General features: G+C 40.5%; 1 protein-coding gene across 2 annotated transcripts in view; it reads right to left on the reverse strand.

Moving 5' to 3' along the window:
• kcnd1 (potassium voltage-gated channel, Shal-related subfamily, member 1) overlaps window positions 1-19,885 on the reverse strand; it is an 83,254-nt gene extending 63,369 nt beyond the window's left edge. Inside the window, exons 1-3 of one of the 2 annotated variants that reach the window (XM_086277463.1) lie at window positions 19,754-19,885; window positions 5,693-6,906; window positions 1,288-1,533 (exon numbers count right to left, since the gene is read on the reverse strand). In XM_086277463.1, the coding sequence (XP_086133589.1) occupies window positions 1,288-1,533; window positions 5,693-5,848 (402 nt within the window). In that variant the 5' untranslated portion in view covers window positions 5,849-6,906; window positions 19,754-19,885. Of the gene's footprint in view, window positions 1-1,287; window positions 1,534-5,692; window positions 6,907-16,967; window positions 17,185-19,753 lie in introns of those variants that run through there. The other variant, XM_086277462.1, reaches the window with a different exon arrangement.
• Window positions 19,886-20,992: the final 1,107 nt, after the last annotated feature.

The following is a 20,992-nucleotide window of genomic DNA, read 5'->3' on the forward strand; positions in this document are numbered from 1 at the left end:
CGAGCAGCTTCTACAGTTTGATCTAGAAGGAGAGTTAATATTCAGTAAATGAGCAAATTTCAGTAAATATCAAACACAAGAATAGAATTTGTCAACTAAAGGACTAAAAATAATTTTGTGGGAAATTGATGAAGACTCAAAGAAAAAAAAAAGAATTTAGATTCCAGAATTTGTTAGAGCTGAATCAACATTTGTGGAAATGATCAGATCTGCCAAATAAGAGGAAATGAACAATTACTCATTCATGAGTCAATGAATGGGTCAGCTATAAAAACGGGGATATAAAAATAAAGTCTGTGCAGACAAGGCTAATAAAAGGGAAAACAAGCTCTGAAGGTGATCTGTTGTGCTGAGAGTGGGCAGGGAACAAAGAGACTTGTTTAAGGCTCGTTAAAGAAATCCCCTACAGAAAGCCGTTGTAAGGAGCTTTCCAAAATCAGGAGCAATAAAAAGGCAAATCAGATTGTATTTGGGCTGCTGCCGTTTCCGAGGGCTCATCACCGCTGTTTTAATGAGTCGAAGTTTGATAATGGGGTTTGAGAGCAGCCCTTGTTAGTCGTCCCCTCAGATCCATCAATGTTTTTACTCTTTAGGCGTTTGGCTGATGATGTTCCCCTCCAGAGAGACTTAATGAGTGCAGAAGCAGAATAACCAGCATTAGAGTCAACCATTAGAAAGAGATAAAAGGTCAAAGGTTCACATAAGTACACTACAAATGATGCAGGCGTTATAAAGTCGTCTAAAAGGACTGCAGTTAAAAGAACATAAAGCTGAAACCTGCTGCCCTCATCATTTGGACTGTTAGAGCTGTAATGAAGCCCAGAGGCTCGATGGAGTCATTGGGCAAGAATATGCAACATTTTGGGGTTTTTAATCCAAAATCTCACTTTTGTCTATAAGGATTGTTCATACCGCACTATTCAGAATGTTAAATGGCCATTATTAGACGTTTTAACCCCATTAGATGTGGTTAGCAGACATCCTACTACACCTGATGGTTCAGCAGGCTATTATTACATCCTTTATTTCCTTGATTGTAGACAGTGGCAAAGACTACTGCATACACCATTAGGAGCATTTGACAAACCTGAAAAGCAATAATGTGACTGATGACAACTGAAAATGTGTCCTCTGTTGTTCATAACGGAACAAAATCCAATTTATCTCTTTAACTTGATGAATACCAATCTGTGTATAAGTGGGTTCTCATTTGTGATGCAGTTTGTAACAATTAGTAACATTTTGAACTACAAAGGGGAGGCTTTGTAGAAGAAAGAGTAGGTGTACCTCCATGCAGCAGTCTCCAATGATCTCCGGCACGATGCCGTAGAAGGCCAGCTCTTCGTCAAAGGCCTGGATGCACTCGTGTCGTGGGTAATGGAGCTTTCCTGTGCGGTAAAAGTTCAGAATGTGCCGGAACATCTCGTGATCTCTGTCAAAGAAATATTCCTCTGTGTCCTCGTTGAAGAAAAACTCTTTCTCAGAGGAGCCCAGCAGTGTGTCAGGATAACGGTCCAGGGTGTTCTTCCATGTCTGAAGAAAAAAGGAAAAGAAATAAGAATAGAGGAGTTTTCTCAGGTTCTCATGTACAGTAAGCATCAATCGTCCATCTTTTTATGTTATACCACTTATTCAGATTCAGGTTGCAGGGGCAGCAGCTTAGACCTCCCTCTTACTGACCACCGACTCTAGCTTAACCAGGGAGACACAAAGACATTCCCAAGCCAGCTGAGAGACATGATTCCTGGGGCTTCCTCCCCAGGAGGACATGTCCAAAATACCTTGCTTAAAAGGCATCCAGGAGGCATCCTAGTGAGATGCCTGAACCACCTCAACATGCTTTTTCTTAATGTGAAGGAGTGGTGTCACTACTTTGAGGCCTTCCTGGACACCTCACCCTCCCAGACAAATTTGTTCCTATCCAGTTTTATTCTTTCAGTCACTTCCCTGAGCTTTGAGGTGGTCAGACATTAGCCCCATGGGACCTGATCAGGCACAGCCCAAAGAAGCAGCATGCTGTGAGAGTCAGGTGGGTTGGTGGAGGCCACAGTTACTGAAGCTCATTCCTGGGACATGCAATTTCGTCCACGGTGTTGCATTGGAAATAACACCCTCAAATAGCAAAAGTATCTAGGCTGCTATAAGCAGTCCGTCAGTGTAAGCAAACTACTTCTGTTTCAAAAAGATCTAAACTTCAGCAGGAAGCAAACAAACTGCCAGATTAGTTTCCGACAACTACATGAAATCGTGCTGCACTGCTATAGCCCACCGACAAACACGTCTGTGGAGAGAAAAGAGAAAAGCTTGTTTTAAAATGCTGCCAGCAGTGAGATCCTGGATGTCAAGGTTTGAGCGTTTAGAGGAATGTTCTGCTTCATTCCCAAGTTGGTAACATTTATTTGAAAATAAATCAAATATAACAAGTCCTTTGAGAAAGTGAAGAACGTGGTAACGACTTCTAAACTGAAGTAACCTTCCCACTGGTGGTTTGGGGCTTAGTGAAGTGACCCGTGTAAAATGTACAAAAGATTCTAAAAATAAAAATCCAAATATCACATTCACATGTGAAAAGCAAAAGTGCTGTTTGAAGGAGGCAGTGAGATGTTAGATGGGAGCAGTGGACTGTCAGTAACTAAAGGTAACGGTGAAGCAGGGCCTTTTTAATACCGCTGCTGTTTTGTTTAGGATTCCATATTAAATGGCAGCATTACTGTAACTTTCTATTTTTACAGCAACTTCAAGCTGCTGCATTTTGTTTTGAAAAATGAGGCCAAAGTCACAAGCTCGACAAGAACTTTCCACTCATTTTGCCACCGCAGCAGAAAGTACGCTGAAAGCTACCCAAATCTATTTTAGTTGTGGAGCCATTTTATTATTATTTCTACCCAAATGCACATCAATGCGCTGATTAGACGTACAGGATTTACAACTTGCTGCCATGGAAGTAGGAGCGTGGCTGGAACACATCACGGGAGCACGAGTCTCTGGAAATAGTTCTGTAAGTGACAGAGCTCTTAATTTTCCTCCTAGAAAATGTCAAGTGACTGTAACACTTCAACAGATAATGAGTTTTAATAACCTTTAGAGTGTTCTTCTTCATTACTGTCGCATTCAATGACTAGAAAACCGACCAACACCATAGGTTGAATTCCATGTTTGAAAGGCTCATATTAAACAACCAAAGCTTCGAATAATGAGGTCTGCATGAAGCCTACAAATAATCCCAAAAGCTGTTCTCTGCTCTAAACGTTCTCTTTCGGAAAGCTGGCTGAAAGCAGGAGGGAAGCGAGCTAAAACGGTATCTTCCAGACAGAGGATGAACTGCACCGAGGCCCAGTTCAAGACAAGTAAGGATTATTTTTAACTGAATCATGCAAATCTACTCCAGAACAGTCCAAGAATAAAAATGTGGAGCTGGGAATATTTCTTTCCTGCTTGCTGTGTTGGAATAACATCCCCCTGCTTAACTGTGTGGATCAGTGCTGTTTTACAGTAATCCCACAACAGTAAACATTCAGGAATAACTGAAGAGTAACTGCTCATAGCCAAAGCATCGTTTTCAAAATGTGAACAAATATAGGCTAATATAGCATACAGCATGATTCAGTTAATACACTGGTTTGTTTTTATGTGAAAGGAAAATAGGTCAACTTTAATGAGAAAAAATAACGACAAATTAAGACCTGCTAACTTAAAACAAACAAAAAGTAATAACTCTAAGAGAGCTGGGAGTCTAATTAAGGTAGTTTTTCTTATCAAAATCCAGGATCACTGAGGACTGTTTTTGTTTTTCACTATTATTATTATTATTATTATCTGATACACTTGCTTTTAATAGACTGTGCTATACAGAAAAAAAAACACTAGGAAGGAGGGGGCACTGAAATGTAACAATGTTGAATTATTATACAATGCATATAAAATTATATAATATATAATAACTGAATGGCATTAACAGAATCTTTGGATCTGCTGTAGTTTATGGAGCTGCTCATCCAACAAACGCAGTGTGTAACAAAGGCTTTGTTGACATCAAAAAGACGCAGCAGGAGGCAGAAACTAATTTAAAAGAAGCACAATTCACCTGAAGAAACTCTGCATTTTCTTGTCATAACAAAGGGAACCTCGCTTAAGACTGAATGTCAGGGAAATAAAGCTGCTTGCTGTAATTGAAACTCACTCACTCATGTTGCACTGCAAAAAATAAATAAATAAATAAATAATTATTGAACTACAGCTGACAACCTGCAAATTTTGCACAGCTGATATTAATATTGGCGTTGTCTACTGCTGGAATTGTGTTTACACATGCAGAAGAGTGCTTTTAAATCTAAAAACCCAAGAAAAAAAAAGAAAAGTTTGATGGAGAACGTGGACACGAGCATAAACACTGCTTATGCACCACAGGCGGTTGATAAACGAGGCCTCTGATTTGTCACGAAGCAACCCGGCATCCCGAGGATTTACATTCATATTGGACAAGCCCACAACGCATAACTTACACCCAGCAGTGACACACACGGGTGGAGGTACGTCCTCTGTAGGGTGGATGTTAAGGCTGCTGAAGCTAAGGGTGGTGGATGTTAAGGATTCATTCATGCGGGACACCAGCAGGACAAACAGGTGTGTTCTGGGCTTCTAATTTCAAACACATGCTACATTCATTAGCTCCTCAGAGACCCAGAAAATAACTCTTCTAGTTATTCATCAGTTATGTACGTAGGAGATTATGAGCATGGCATACATAATGCCAACGTGGTGCCCAGCTCCTCGGCTTTCCTTTCCTCCCAGGGCGACTCTCACATATGAGATTCTTAATGTCAACATTTAATTTAATCTCAACAGTTTAATTTTCTGAAACAGAAAATTATTTACTAAAGAAATATCTGATGATGTTTATACACAATGCTTTGTTAGAGGTTAAGTTTTTATGCATTTCATTTGTCAATTAATCCAAATCGTTTTTATTCAACAACATCAACGTTTTAATTGTTCCATCCTGCTAAATGTAAAAAAAATTTATTTTCTGATTTTTAATTTATTTCAGTTTTTGTTGTTTGCTTGCCGTTTTTTTATTTTTAGGGTTTCATATTGTTTATTGAAAGGTCAAAAAGTCTGTCTTGGTACTCCAACTTCCACTCGTAATTTAAAGGCATGCACGTTAAGTAAAGTGGGAATTTAACTTGGTCCTAGGTGAGAATGTGAGTGGATGGAAGCTCATAACACACAGTAAGTGTCCTTTACACTAAAAACCAATAAAAACAACCTAATATTATATTTCACTTACAGTTTTTATATAAACTTTACAGTCATAGTTTTACTTTTAATCTATTAAGTATGTTTGGGGAGTGTAATAGAAGGCATTGGCCTTGATGACACGCTTACTACATCTTTTCATTCTTGGTTAGGACGATTGAAAAGATCTCCTGGATGATTGAGGATGCATCAAGAAATTGAAAAGATGTTGCTTTTATTTCATGTTTTTAAAATAAAGTCTTCCTTTCTTTTTTATTGTTTTGAGTTCAACCTTTGATGTTCAGTGAAAATAGTGTAAATTTTCTCTTTACATAACTCGAACTTTTCTACAAAGTCAGTCACAAAGCTTTCAACTGTGAAATCACACATTCCTGTAACTTGCAGCCACTTTTTTGAAAGCATTTTTAGAGCACGCTCAGTGGACGCCAGCACCCACCTGGAACCTGACCCCGCTGACGTTGAGGTACAGGATCTCATCCGATCTGGACGAGTTGTCCACTGGAGGTTTGGGCATCGTCTTTTTGGCCAGCGGCAGCCAACCAACTGCCGCCGCCCGTGCAAATGGCAGCCATGTCGCCACGCCGGCTGCCATGTTGTATCAGAGCGCCCACCTGCAGAGTGTGAGAGTTCTTGTCCTCGTCGAAGGAGGGAAGAGCGGATGGAGCTAATGAAATGTTTATTGGCTCGGTTAAAGCCTTGCTCACTTCTTCAGCTGCCCTGATTTCCTTTGGCGGTCTGGGCAGTGAGATGCGAGGTGGTTGGACATGTTGGGGGGGAAGGAAAGGGGAAGGGAGGGGCCAGATTGCAGTTGGGTGTCAAGCCATGAAAAAAAGCTGTAAAGGGGCAGGAAAGCAGATCGATGAACAAGCGTGAGGCCCGTGCTTTTATTTTGTTGCAGTTTGGATGGTCTTCTCGTGACGCCGTCCTTTCTGTTCCTCTCCGTCTGGCCTGCGAGACACTTCTCAGGGTAAATGCTGCTTTTTTAAAATATTTCTCTGTTTCTCTACAAGTTCCTCTCAGTCCTGTTGCTCTAAATAGGATGCACTTCTTGAAAATATGAACTCTCTTGATAGGAAAACATAATTTCTTGAAATCTCAGCAGTCTTAGCACAATAGATTATGTGTAAAATAATAATAAAGTGGTTCTTTGATATTGCCGTCACAGGTTTATTGCTGCGGGGATTTACAAGAAAAGGCAGAAAGATATGAATCCAGGTAGGGAAGCGTTAAAACATTTGTGTCTGGCCTCCTCCCTTTCTCTCGCTCTCTCTCTCTGTCTGACTCTAGCTCTCTCACCCACCCTCTTTCCCTGTGAAGACTGATTTGTTGCAGCACCGCAGCCTTTCAAATTCTTATTAAATTGTGATGATGGTCCCTGAAGTTGCAAGATAGACAGAATCGCCTGTGTTGCCTCCCTCCCTCTAAGTGTTTCTCAGCTGTGGAGATTATGGTTGTGCAGCCTCACTCTTCCTCTTGTTCTCTTTCTGCTCTTGCTTGCTGTTTTCCCCTTTATCTATCTCTGTGTTTTAGTCTCTCCCTCTTATTGAAGTTGCCGGGGCATTAGTGGTGGAGAAAGAGAGACACCAGCTTTGTTTCTGAGTGTAGAAGAGACGTCAGGCGCTCCTTTCTCCATGTCCATGTATGGTTGTCCTGTCAGAAAACACACAAACAGAAAAAGAAGCAGAGAGTGAGAGACAAACCAGGAGGAGAAGGAGAAGGAGGGAAGAGACTGAATTTAGAGAGAAAAGAGGAGGTATGGGTGGGAAAAAGCTGAAGAGAGGTAGGAACTGCAAGGGTCCTTACAGGGAAGAAAGACTTTGTTTTTTTTTGGCGTATTGTACTACAGCCAAGAGTCTTTGTTCCTACTTCTGGAGCTGATTTGTGTGGACTTGGGTAACCAAGTGTCCGGGAATGCAACAGACGTACCGGAACACACAACCTGACCCAGACCACATCAAAGCGTCCAAATCTGATTTAATCAACCTGTTTAATGACCACTGTCAGTTGTTATTAGTCCCATTTGGATGAAGGAGGTCCCTCATCTACCTAACAGACAGCTCAGTAGGCTGATGTTAATCACTGGAATCAGCGGTAAACACAGAGCAACCAAACTATCATCTATCATCATTAACTTGTGAATGGAAGAATGAAAACCACCTCAGAAAGTACCTATTAGAGCCATTTTAAAATGTGTTACAAAAACAAGCTAAACTATGACAGAAAAAACGGAAAAGCAGAAAAGGTTTTTTTTAAAGAATTTCCAAACTAAGTTAAACACATTTTAAATAATAACACATATAATGCTGGTTTAGACAAACACTCGTTTTATCATTAAATCTAAACAAATCATTTTGATTGAATAGTGGACAGTATGTACATCTCATGTCTGTTTATTGATCCTCTTCGTCCTTCTCAAACTTCCCCTGAGGGCTGTACAGCTGAAGCTCCATTCATGTGTTTAAGATGAAGATATAAGGCTTCAGGTTATTAAAGATGTTTTTTATGATGAGACAAGCAGCATATCCTCAGTCTGCAGAGCAAAAACATCGCTGGCCATCTTCCTCCTTCTCTCTCTTTATTTCTCCCACTGCGTTCTTCACTCAATAAAGACACAATAAAGTTTCCTGTGAAACTCCTCACCATCAGATGAAAAGTTATTGTCATGCATTTATTGCATTAAGTCCACAGTGGGAGCAATAAAACCGCTGCTTCCTCAGGTTTGAGTCGAATCACACTGAATCTGCCGTCTTCAGGAAATTTAACCTCTTAAACCCCCAAAACCTTTGTGATGATCAACAAACATTAACTACTTCTGCTCATTGTCATTGAAATGATATCCCAATGATACTAAAAGCAATAGTGAATATGTTTTTTAGTTTTTATCTGTCTGTGCTCTTCATATGGAATTTTTGCCTGCATGCAAAAACGTCTCCTCAAATATGACTTAGAAATCAGACTAAACTAAAACTAAAAATCAAAGTTACAAAGTTACATTATTGTATGCAGTTTTCTTTGTACTACCTTTACTTCTAATTAGTAGAATACTTCCATACTGTAGTATTGTTGCTGTTAGTATTTTAGTAAAACATATTGAGCGCACACACAGTCACCTGCCTGTGGCTGTTATCTGTCCTGCCGCGGTAAAGTCTCCAGTGTGTGTCTGTGATGAATTATGAATACGCTTTCAGCCTGACTAGTTTAGTTTAGCTGCACTGCCTCAGTTACCACTAAGCACATACAATCCACCACAGAGACAGACAGACACACACACACACACACACACGCGCACACACACAGCTTCCCTGCGCTCAGTGGTGAACGTGCTCCAAGTGGAGCTTTCCATCATCTCAGCAGGAAAGCTTTAACTGAACAGCAACATTCAGTCACTCTGGCATGACGCTTATTTCTTTTCTCTATATTTTCACTGGTAATTTTTATCAAGGCTTAAATGTTACAAATGCGTTTCGCCAAAATGTTGATGAACAAGGAGGTGATATATATACCATATACATTTGCATTAGGGCATTATTGATCTTGAGTCCATGAGTGAATACAGCTTTGATTAGAATGAGGAAAATACTGCTGTGGGTTCAAATGTCTCTTTTTATCAAGTGCTTTTAAATGAGATGCCAAGTGTCCTTCACAAGCATCAACATGTGATGAACTGGAAGTAAAACCTTCCTCCATGTTGCCATCGCCCACTGCATTATGTACTAAAGCCGAAGAGCGCTTTGATGAAATGGCAGCGTCTGACTTCCTGGGAATGATAACAGGTTGGTGTTGTTTTATGTGCAAACTGAATGTCTTCCCTGTGATTCATTTTGTAATTTGAATTAAATGGCCAAGAAAATAGAGGTTAGGTTCTGAAATGGGTATTTCAGGTTAGTTCAGCAGTTTCACTTCCAGAAGAATGTCCTTCAAGTACCACACAAGGTGAGTAATGTCTGTAGTAAACAGCTTAAAAAGCTGAAAGGCTTTCTGTTTCTGGCACGTGTTGGACAGTCTTTTTCCACCTGCAGTTCTTTCCTCAGTCTGCAGGCCTGTAGTAAACCCATCTGCCCATCCTCTCTGTGGGAATCCCTGCTGACATCATGGTTTCTGAGTGAACATTAGATATTTACAGCACCCGCATAATGCCTTTTATCTACAGCCACTGCTCTGGGATTGGCGTTTAGCTCCCATCAAGCAGCTGGTGCTGCACCTCGACCCTTCTGGTAATGTGTTGGCTGCTGGTTTTATGGTTTTATGGTCATTACCACCCAAGAGCTGATTCCCAAAAGTTTGAAAGAGTTTCTACAATTCAAAGAACATAAACAACTGAAGTTTCAGAATAAAAGTCAACATGTTATAGTCCTGCATTTATCTATACAGTGAACTGTGTTCACATGTAATCCATTTCCCCATCAGTCACTGTGTTGTCTGTACAGCTTAAAAGCTTTGAGCAAACCTGAAAGGAGTTCTCCTTTAATGGGATCTGCCTGATTGCTCTTCTACATTCATCTGTTTGTGATTATGAAATGAATCAGCTGAAGTAAACAGATACATTATTCAATAGTGGGACCAGAGGTGTGTTTAGATCAGGTAAAGAGCTTCCATCATTCAGTGGGCTTCCTTTTAAATGTTCAATAACACTTTATAATAAAACCTGCATTCAAATGTCCAATCCCATCCATCCATCCATCATCCATCCCCTTCCTCCCACACAGGTCTGATATGGCAGGCCCAGACATCCATCTGCCCGTCCACATCATCCCAAAGTGATCAAGCAGTGCACCCTCCACTCCATGGTTGTGTTTAGAAACTGTACATAAAACTTGTGACAGAAGTGGTGCCAAAGGGCAGCCCTGCTGGAGTCCAGCACCCGCAGAGTATGAGGCTGACTTGCAATGTAGTTCAGGCTCTCACTACAATCGCACAGATGCAAAGTACTCTGTGCAAACAAGCGCGACAATTCAAAAGCTTCCCCAGAGGACGACCAGAGAAACGCGGTAATATCCGGTCTCCTAGTGTGGAAACACTTGTACACCAGTTGGGTAACGAGCTGCTCCAGTGTAATATTTAACCAAAAAAATAAGCACAATGTTGGAAAATTGTTTGGAAAGAAACTTCTTCATAGACAGATGCATCAGGAAACATGAAACACCACAAGCAGGAGACTTTCATTCAGATCAATATGCAATTTTCTTCTGAACTCCAGCAACTTCTCTCCACGTTCCTGATGCTTCTGATAATACGGTGACTCTGGGTACAATCATCAGGATTTTCATCCCTTTCAGGCAACCTTGTAAAGTAAGCAAAGCAGTTTCTTAACAGAAAAAAATATATCTATTTTTCCAAGTTTCTTTTTTCCAAGGGATATTTTTCCCTTTAGGAAGATCACCTTGTGCTTCACCCTCATACAAACTGCCACAACTAAATAAAGTGTAAACCTTTCAGTAAAACATAAATCTCCTGCATCTGCTCTTCTTCACATAAATTGGTCAATAACAGGAAAACAACAGGTCTCCAATCACTAATCAGCAGAAAACATGCTTCTGATTACTAATCAATAAAGAGAAACCAGGCTGTCTGCTCACAGATCAATAAAATGTCCTCGGGAAGTGCGGTGGGGACTTTTCAGTCTTTCTGATTTTACAATTTTCCTTCTTGTTTTATTGATTGGGGTTTGTTCTTTGTTCAGCTCGTGGTTACATCCTGTTTCTACAGCTGAGTTATTTTATTTTTTATCATTTTAATCTCTTCTTTGATCTATTTTTATGTTACTTTTCTCAAATTAGGATTATTGCTCCTAAAATAAAACTTAGTGTTTCTGCTTAAGGTTACATTTGCGTTGTACAAATGAAGCCTACTTTTATTACACTTTTGGTCATCGGTTCTTCAAAACTGAAGTTTTGCTTTGAAGGATACTATTCCACTTTCAATGTTTTGCATTGTACGGTATTTTTACGGGCATGTATTTGGTATATTTTTGGTTCAGAAACTGTTTTTGTTATCATTTTTGTTAAGTGCTAAGTACTCCCTTATTTTTCCACCTTTACCTGTTCATGTATATACTTTATCATGCTATGATGTAGTGTTGTCATGCTGTTCCATCGTTCACTGCAAATGTTTGTAGAACTTGCCAAAGACCAGACACACGCAAATCTGAGGTCAGTAAACTCAATAAACAGCAGTCCACCCATCCATCCACCCTGACCTCCACCTGTCGTTACTACAGCTCTCAGAGGGTGCTGTTAAAAGCAGTTGTGTTGCCTCACACGACAGCTGGAAAACGCTTACCAAAAATGATTAAATATAAATTTTGAGAATTCAGAGATGAAATGAGTTTTTTTAAATGAAAAGAAAGCTTCTGAAACAGTAGGAGCAGCGTTTCTGCTGGAGTGGAAACCTCTGTTCCCACACAGACACTCACAGAGTGATGGAGGGCAGCACATGGCCGGCCACTCTAAGTGTTTGTGTGAAACCATTAGACGGCCATCACTGAGCAGCGCTTCACTGCGGCCGGCAGACACACACACACACACACACACACACACACACACACACACACACACACACACACACACACACACACACACACACACACAGTTCAGTACAAGCAAAAAAATACAGCATCTGCACATTGGATATAATGATTAACCGAAAATATGTCAGCTGACAAAAGCAAACAAAAGCGAAATGATCCATCATCCATCAACCCATCTGTTCATCCACCCACCCATCCAACCATTAAGTGCTGCTGAATCACAGTCAGGTGGCAGCAGCATTTTCAGCTCCACCTGGAGGATCCTGAGGATTTCCCAAACCGGATGAGACATATAATCTAACAGCGGGTTCTAGGTCTGCCCCTGGGTCTCCTTCAAAAACTGTAATTGCCCAGAAAACCTGGAAAGTAAGGAGGTCAGGATGCATCCTGATCATGTGGCTCCATGCTCCACTCCTTTACGCACCAACATGCAACCACCCAAAGATCATGAGCACATGTCAGGGTCTAATACTTCAGAAGCTTCACATTCACAGCTGACTCTTTTTAAACATGATCATCATCATAATCTCACCATTTTTCTGATGAGAACACATGAACTTTTATATTAGTATAAACTGCCAACAAATCCAGCTGAAAAGGCCTGAACAGGCTGCTCCTCCTGTCATTAAAATCCCATCATCTTCCTTATTTTTTAAAGAGGATCTAAAGGTACCTCAGTGTGAAATTCACATCAACCCCAACATGTAGCCTGTTTGAGAACCTGTATAATGACAGGAAGAAATGAAAGGATCAGGTGAGCTCCTCCACGCCAGCTTATAAATGCACCACCGTGATGTCAGATATTGGTAAGTTCAAATGGAGAGGAGCACAAGTCTTTATTAAAACGCTTGTTTCAATGTACGTATTGATGTACCGACTACTATCACTGGATTGCTGTGACTCTGATCATGATTTATGATTTATTTCCTCTTTGTTTTGTTTTGTCTGCTTGAGTCTCACCATCTGTACAGATGCTGGCGTTTCCCACCAGAACAGTAACTTAAATTAGCACGGAGCTGCTCACGAATGCAGCGACAGTAGTTTAATAAGAGCTGATGATACCTCCTGACCAGTAGAAGGTGCCAATGTCCTGTTAATACCTGTTGCTGTACCTGATGATTAGCAGCTTGTAATTATGGCTCTGTACACGGAATAGTTTGCCACATTCGAAGGTCTTCGACTCAAGCTTCTACGTGTATTAGAAGTATTACATGGTACGGGAAGTAGAAGTATAAAAAAGTAGAAGTAAAATATAAAGCTGGCAGAGGTTTGGCCTTTCATGTTGTGCCTGAGAGCCTGGAGCCGGACGATAAACCGGACACATGGAAGATTGCACTTCTAGCCTTTGCTGGACCTCCAGTCTTAGAAAAGTTCAGCACATTTTTATTCACCGATGTTTGACAAGGTTGTTGCAAAGTTTGATGAACACTGCTCGTTCAGTTGCACACAGAGCTACCGAAGCTTTGATTCTTTTATTATAGACCTGGAGTTAAATGTATTAGACATTTAATATTTTATTTTCGACCTTTGCTGGCTTTTCCTTTTTTATTTTTAAAGTGAACAACATCAGGGATCATCCGGTATTAAAGCTCCTACAGGTTAACCCAGTCTATGAAGACATTTTTACATCATCTCATGAACAATTTAAAATGTAAATTATTTTATCAATGTTTCCATTCACTGTTGTGTGGAATAATGTTGTTGGCTAATAAAGACAATCAGCAGGTACAAAAAGATGACACTTGAAACTTTGTGGAAAACATATAAAAAGATATTTTCTTCCTATTTTTTCCAAATGACTGCAGCAAACTGTTGCATCTATGTGGAAAACCAAAATGACGCCCATACATTCAAAGACATGTAACAAGGCTGGCAGCTGTTGACTCACTGGTCTTAGCACCTTCATGCTGATTAGCACTTACTGTGAGGTTATTTTATGCTCCAGATTGTTCTCCTACTCTGTGCAGGAGAAGATCATTTAAATTAACAAAAGAAACACGGGGAGGACAGGAGAAAAGTGGTGGGAAAAGGCAGCGTAAATTTTGCATAAATGCACCAGGATGCATGTTATCGGAACATGCAGAGCGCGACTGCGCTTTCAGATAACATGCAGCTCCACGCTCACTGCTGAGAGCTGTGTCCATTTTTTGCACAAGGACTGATCTATAGCCGGCTCAGACCATTTAAATCGTACGCATGTGCTATTTTATGTTATTTTCTGTGCCGTTCATTTATATCTAGTGGCTGCTCTAAACTTTTAGCTGACACACAGTTACATCGACTCACTGAGGTGAAGAGCCAGATATGTGTTTGTCCTTAAAATTGACAGATTTGCTTCTTGGTTTGCGCTCTGGCTGCAGCCAGCGTGGCACTGCTTTCACACATCAATGTACCCGCGAGCTTTTTGTTACTAAAGCAGCCACTGTTGGGTTTTTAGTGCGTACTTGACTCACTGAACAATCCAAACCATATGGTATGAACACGTTTCTCTGACAATTCAGATCTTTAACAGCATGTTTACTCCGTGTGCAAATAGCACTGAACACTGACTTTTCATCAGCGAGTTGCACATAAAACATCTGGAAAGGAAACTCTTCTAACAGAAACATGTTGCATGTTAGAGACTGGATTTGAAAACTATTCTGGGTTCTGATATGAAACTTTTTTAGCATGTAGCTAAAGGCTAGATTATACTCTATTGTGGATGCTGGACAGCTGGAGACCCCACGGCCGAGTCACTCCTGTTACATTGTTTGACATCTGCTTGAAGTCTGCTGCCTGATCCGAGTGGACCCTTACTGCCTTGCAGACGTGGAAAGTATGATTCCTTCTTCAAACTAGACCTAACATTACTCCCTGCCTCTAAATATTGACCTTAGGGATGATAGGAGGTTAATGCCAAGCTGTCAAATTTTATTTACGCAATATAAATGTCAAAAGATGCCCTCCACCATCTGAAAAAGATGCGGTGTGACCCGCCACTCTGATATTCACGACTATGGAGGCAAAGCTCCATAGTCGTGAACTTTTCATCTACTAATTGGAAGGTTTGTGGTTCAATTCCTGGCTGCCCCAGTCTGCATACCAAACATCATCTGGCAAGACACTAACCCCATCTCCGATGCACCTGCTGCAGTGTGAATGTTCAATAGAAAGCACTTATGTAGAAAAACTATAGAAAAGCTTTTTGTATGAACGGCTGAATGAGACGAGTGCTCAGGTAAAGTAGAAACGCGCTGTATAAGAACCAGCTTCCTGCATGCTAGAAAATACACAAATCCTTGCTTTATAGAACTGCATTAATTCTTTGCTTTAGTCCATCATGCTAATGTAATGCTCTGTAATTGCATCAAGCTTGCTAATGCATTGCCAGTATTCCTGAAATGAAGACATATGCCATTTTTCTCATTTTCACAGCTCTGATCATCAGCTCGGAAGTCTTCAGCCGTTCCTGCGTGCGTTCCAACACAGTCCGCTCACTTCCACTCACGATGGCAGAGCAACACAAACACACCAGAGCAACATCGCCCAGTACAGCAAAGGCTCTTATCCAGTGGATTAAATGTGCTGCCAAGGAGGAGTTGACCAAACTCGCATTGATTAAGTATTGCATATGTGTCATATCAGGATATCCTGCAGAGTTTCACCAAAAAACTGTTAAAGTAAAAGCACATCACAGCCTGTGTTCCTCTTTCACTGTAAAACCTCGAGTGAAATTTGTTTAGCTACCAAAGTGTGCCCGCGCATTAAAAAGCAACCTTAAAACCAGTTAAAGGCCTGTGCAGCATCACATTAGCTATGAACTGGCATAGATTGAATTTGAAGACGTTTCACATTCGATTATTTACCGTCTGCTTCTCAGCTGACTGCTGAGAAACAGACCGACTGCGTCACTGACACAAATCAGGACCAGCTACCATGAAACAGTCTGATAACACAGTGACTTCACAACAATCTTCATCTTTGACAAGAACAAAAAAAACATTTATTTAGCCTAAAATGTTTATTTTCTTAAAGAACGTTGTGCTAGAAACGACAGTGTCCACATTTAGGAAACCACAGAGCCTTACAGGGGAAAAGGATATTTTTCACTTTCCCTTATTGGGCGAAACAGAAAATGCCACAAATGCTCTGCGGAGTACAAAATAGTCATTAATCTGCAGATGAAATTAGTCCCCAAGAATGCACTGTTTACTTGAGCGGCTGTTTCAGAATAAAAACATCAACTTTTACATGAGTGAGGTGTTTTTAAAGATGTACACCTCTCGTAATGGATTGAAGCCAGACGTGAGGCCACAAAGTATCAAGACTACAAAAGACGTTCGAGCGTGCAATGGCATCAAAAATTCTTGACTTGCACGATTTGAATCTTTCCTATCGACTCTCAATGAAACTTTAAAAGGTAAAAAAAGACAATAAGTGAGTTAGGAAGCCTCCAACTCCCTTTTGGAGGTTTAAAGAGTTTCAGGACTGCAGAAGCAGGAGGTGTGTGAATATTAATGAGCACAGTGTGTGCACATGTATGTGTGTGCACGCATGCATATGACAAGTGTTCAAGCGGCAGGTGTGTGTCTGTGTGTGTATGCGAGACTGCTAACCACTGTTAATAGCAAACACACAGAACTTCATCACTAATTCATACAGCTGGATTACGTCAACCTCAACACGCAGGCGCGCACACACACACACACACACACACACACACACACACACACACACAAAGGAAAATTATCCACATTTATCTGCTTCTATCTTCTATCTAAATCTTAATCTTGAGGCTTTGTCTTAATTATTTGTCATAAATTGGTGAACTTGCTGTCTCCTGTTTATCCCAAACACCTCAAACCTTTCTTTTCTATTCTTTTCTATTCTGTTTTATTCAGTTCTATTCTTCCTCCCTCGTCCTGTTCTGCTCTTTTCCATCTACAGTTTTTAGTCACAAACGCCACTTTTTTCTTCTTTGCTCCTCTTTATTCCAAGTTTTCTACTCTGATTTTATTCTCTTCACCTCCTCGCTCCAAACTCTTACTCACCCCCTCCCACCCCCCACCCCTCTCCACCCCCACCCCTCTCCACCACGCCATCCCGTCCCGCTCCTCTTCCTCCACTCGACTTTTCCACTCCCTTCTTATTCTATTCTCAGCAGTGGTAGCGGTGTATCTGGAGCAGTTTCCATCCTACTTACCACAGCTGCTGGTGCTGGTGCGGCTGCTGATGATGAAGGTGAAGAGTAAGGCGAGGAGGAAGAGGAGGCAGGTTTTCCAGGTGAAACCACTGTGGACGGATGCAGGAGGACAGAAGAAGAAGAATAAAAAAGAAGAAGAAGTAGGAGGAAGAAGAGGAGGAGTGTTGTTTTACTGTCTCAGATCTGTCCTGCTCTGCTGCCGCGGCAACAACCACATCTCCTGTCATCCCTCTCTGTCTCACTCTCTCTTTCTCTCTCTCTCTCTCTCTCTCTCTCCCTCTCTCTTTCTCTCTCTCTCTCTCTCTCTCCCTCTCTCTTTCACTCTCTCTCTCTCTCTCTCTGTGGCTCCACCTCCTGTTTCCTGCTCGACCCTCCCCCTGTCTCCTTTTTGTTTTCTCACTCTCCTCTCTCTCTCTCTCTGTTCGTTGTCATTTCTTGCTCTCTTCCTCGTGTCCCTCCCTTTTCTCATCACACACACACACACACACACACACACACACACACACACACACACACACACTGCTCTACATTAAACAGACTGATGGGAGTTTCATGTTGGAAGGAGAGAGAGAGAGAAAAATGGACAGAGAGAGGGGGGGGGAGGAAAATTACAACTTCTGATGTAAAGTGTTCAGATTACATTACAAAATCTTTCATATCATTATCAAAGAAAAACCCTCATCGAACATACAGTGCAATAAAGTTGCAATTTAAAAACACTATTTATAAGGAAAAAATGTATATTTGTTATTAGAACGACACTTAAAATTACAGCGTTTGTGTAATAGAGACTATTCTATACTCCAAATTCTAGCACGTGCTCTGCATGCAAACTTATTTCTTTGTTAAATTACTAACTTTATTTTCACTTTAAAAACATAAACGTAGCTATGACCTTTATTCTTTATGGTGTCAATTTAAATTACTTGTGACAATTTTATTTTAAAAAAACAGAGAGGTGTTACATGTTCGTTGGGGTTGTAATGGGGCAGATTTTAGGGATGTGTCATGAATGGAGTCTTTGTTTGTTTTTATAATGACTATTTTCTGTAACTTTACCTCTTGAGATACTTTCACACCACCTGATTCTGAGAACTTCAATCTAAATATTATAAATTAACATAATTGTATTTAACTGGCAACTGATGCAATATAATCTCTATTGATTTATTCAAAAGTAATTTACTTACAAAAGTTAAAACTTTACATTGTGAAACCTTACACAGCATTATTTTTAGGCAATATTGAAACGGACAATATTCCAATAATGTTCCATTACACAACACACTGTTGTGACTTTTCATGCACAGTGACATGATGACATTGACTTTACATAGATCTGATATTTTACCCTGACTAATGCTTTGGTGAAATTACAGTTTTAACCCAGGTAAGATTTTTTTCACATATTTAAAATTTTATTTCCATATTAATTCTCAAAATATCTTTTTTTTCCTACATATCCTACAATGACCATCTGCAGCCCATTCAAACATCACGACTACATGAGGATCCATATAAGTAGAGCATCTGACAATACTCAATACGACTTTAAGTTGCAGTCATGTGTAATCTATTGACACAAAGTACAGAAGTTTTTAATTCAAGTTTGAATGTAGCAGGTTTCCTTGAATCATCTTAAGGGTCGGGTTTCGTTTGTTCCCTTAGACACTTGAAGGTAACACAATCAGCTTAAACACTTAATCAGACAAAACACTGTCCATACGCGCAAACACCCACACAGCCGGACACTGGAGCTGTGCACTAAAACATTTAAAGAGCCAGTGAGCTGTCCTGATGACAAAGCAAACCATGTGTTTTTCTGTATTTTGCTTTTTAGATTAAATGTGGAGCTGAGAATTAGAAGAGTTGGTCCCCTTCAAAGTATTTCTCCTACTACCTGTTAATCATCTTTGCATCACAGATATTGATCCATCCATTTGCTTCCCCATAAGAATTTTTCTCTAATATCAATGTTCAGTTCTTCCTGGAGGACCTCAGGGCACTCCCAGGCAAAATGAGATACAACCATTCCTGCAAGTCTGCCTCAGGATGCCCTCCTAGTTGGGGTGCCTGGAAAGCCTCACAGGGGAGGAGGCATTTGGATCAGATGCCCCAAACATCTTAAACTCAAAGTGTAGTCTGAACTTGCTCTGGATGTCCAAGATCCCCCTCACTGTTAATCTCTAAGGCTCAGTCCAATCATCCTGAGAAGGAAACTCCTTTCAGCTACTTCACCTCATCCTTGAGATCATTACCAAGAGCTGATGACCAAAGGTAAGAGTTACAGCAACTGATAAATCAACAAGCTTTACCTCTGAAGTCTCTCTGTTTGTGAAGTTCAAAAGACTGCATGCAGTTGTGTGAAAAACTAAATGTGTCACATGAGAGTTTGTAGATCCACTTATATCAGCATTTGAGTTAAAGTAATTGTTTTCTGTATGACTTTATCAGTCTGTCACATTTTTGTTGAGGACTAAGGAGAAATATGCAATGACCAAGATGAGGTTTTTTACTGGCAACCCTTCAACACGAGCCATATTTGTTCAGTGTTCTTCTAATTATGCGATCATGAACTTTAAAATCTAACAAAACTGAGACCTTTAAAGACTGAGATGGTCTGATCTTGGGATGAATCTGCTGGGACACCGACTCACGGGAAGAGCATTGTGTTAACACAAATAAATGATCCAACTTAGCAAAGCTTCTGCTTTTACCGGGGGTCACACTTGCTGATGATTACTTAATAGAGGCTATTTGATTAGTAGCACATGGCTGCTACTTACCCTCTTAATTTCTACGGAAGCAGGAAGAGTTTACTAAGTTTTCCAGGACTGAACAAAATCCTGTGTTTAAACTTTCTTTTTCGCATCACTGTAGGTATAAATCTTATCTTGAATATACAATGATTTGATGGGTTACAACAGGGGTGGGGGAAGTCCAGGCCTCAAGGGCCAGTGTCCTGCAGGTTTTAGATCTCACCCTGGGTCAACACACCTGAATCAAATGATTAGTTCATTACCAGCCTCTGGAGAACTTCGAGACATGTTGAGGAGGTCATTTAGACATTTACAGTTTTTCTCAGTTGCTTTGGTGCATTTCTCACAACAGAATTGATCTCTGCACCACTACTAAGGCTCTTCTCAAAACAGTTAGTGCAAACTGCAAAACATGGTGGATAACTTGCAAAACTGAGTCACTTCATCAAAAAGAAAAGTCAGTTGTTCAAAAGCAAGTCCCTTAATCAAAACAGATCATATATTCATCAAAAGCAAGTACTTATATCAATCAAAGTGTCAGGGCGTCACAATTACAAGTCATTACACCAACACCTTTGGTCACAAAATCAAATGGTTTGAACATGTTCTCATTGTGACGGATTTCTTTGTAGGTGCTTCCCAATGACATGTCAAGTCTGGACAGCATGCACGGCATGTTGAAAACCATTAATTGTAAAGGAAAATCAAGACACTTCATATGCACTCTTGATAATATTTAATTGAAACTGTTCACAGCATTGTGCAACTGGGGAAATACAGTAAATCAAACATTTTACAGCAAACATAAACTCACTTAGACAGTAAACCTTACTGCAGTAGTTATGAAACAAAAAACAAACAAACTGAAAAACAGACACTGCTGCATATCAATCATTGATATCTAGATGCTCCCATCTGTCTGCCCACATATTTGCATCAACATCACAGCGAATGTCAGCTCTATCGATGCATCGGGGAAAGTATCTTCTGGAGTGTCGAATCCACCCTCTGCAGGACTCTGCTGTGATGTCATCACAAGCTGCATCCATAGCTGCTAGCAGGGTCATTTGGGTATGTGGATGCCTGTCGTATACCTTCCACCTCCAGGAAGAGAAAAACTCCTCAATTGGATTTAGGAATGGAGTGTAAGGAGGAAGAAACTCCATAAGCATCCTGTCGTGTGCTGCAAACCACTGCCTGACTACAGCAGAGTGATGGAAGCTAACATTATCCCAAACCACTACATACATTGTCCGATTGTCACCA

The sequence above is a fragment of the Aulonocara sp. 'chitande type north' Nkhata Bay genome, linkage group LG20 (assembly GCF_057382095.1).
Source record: "Aulonocara sp. 'chitande type north' Nkhata Bay isolate Kocher_YH1m ecotype deep benthic linkage group LG20, A_spYH_male_GT1.1, whole genome shotgun sequence".
In the NCBI taxonomy this organism is placed as follows: Eukaryota; Metazoa; Chordata; class Actinopteri; order Cichliformes; family Cichlidae; genus Aulonocara; species Aulonocara sp. 'chitande type north' Nkhata Bay.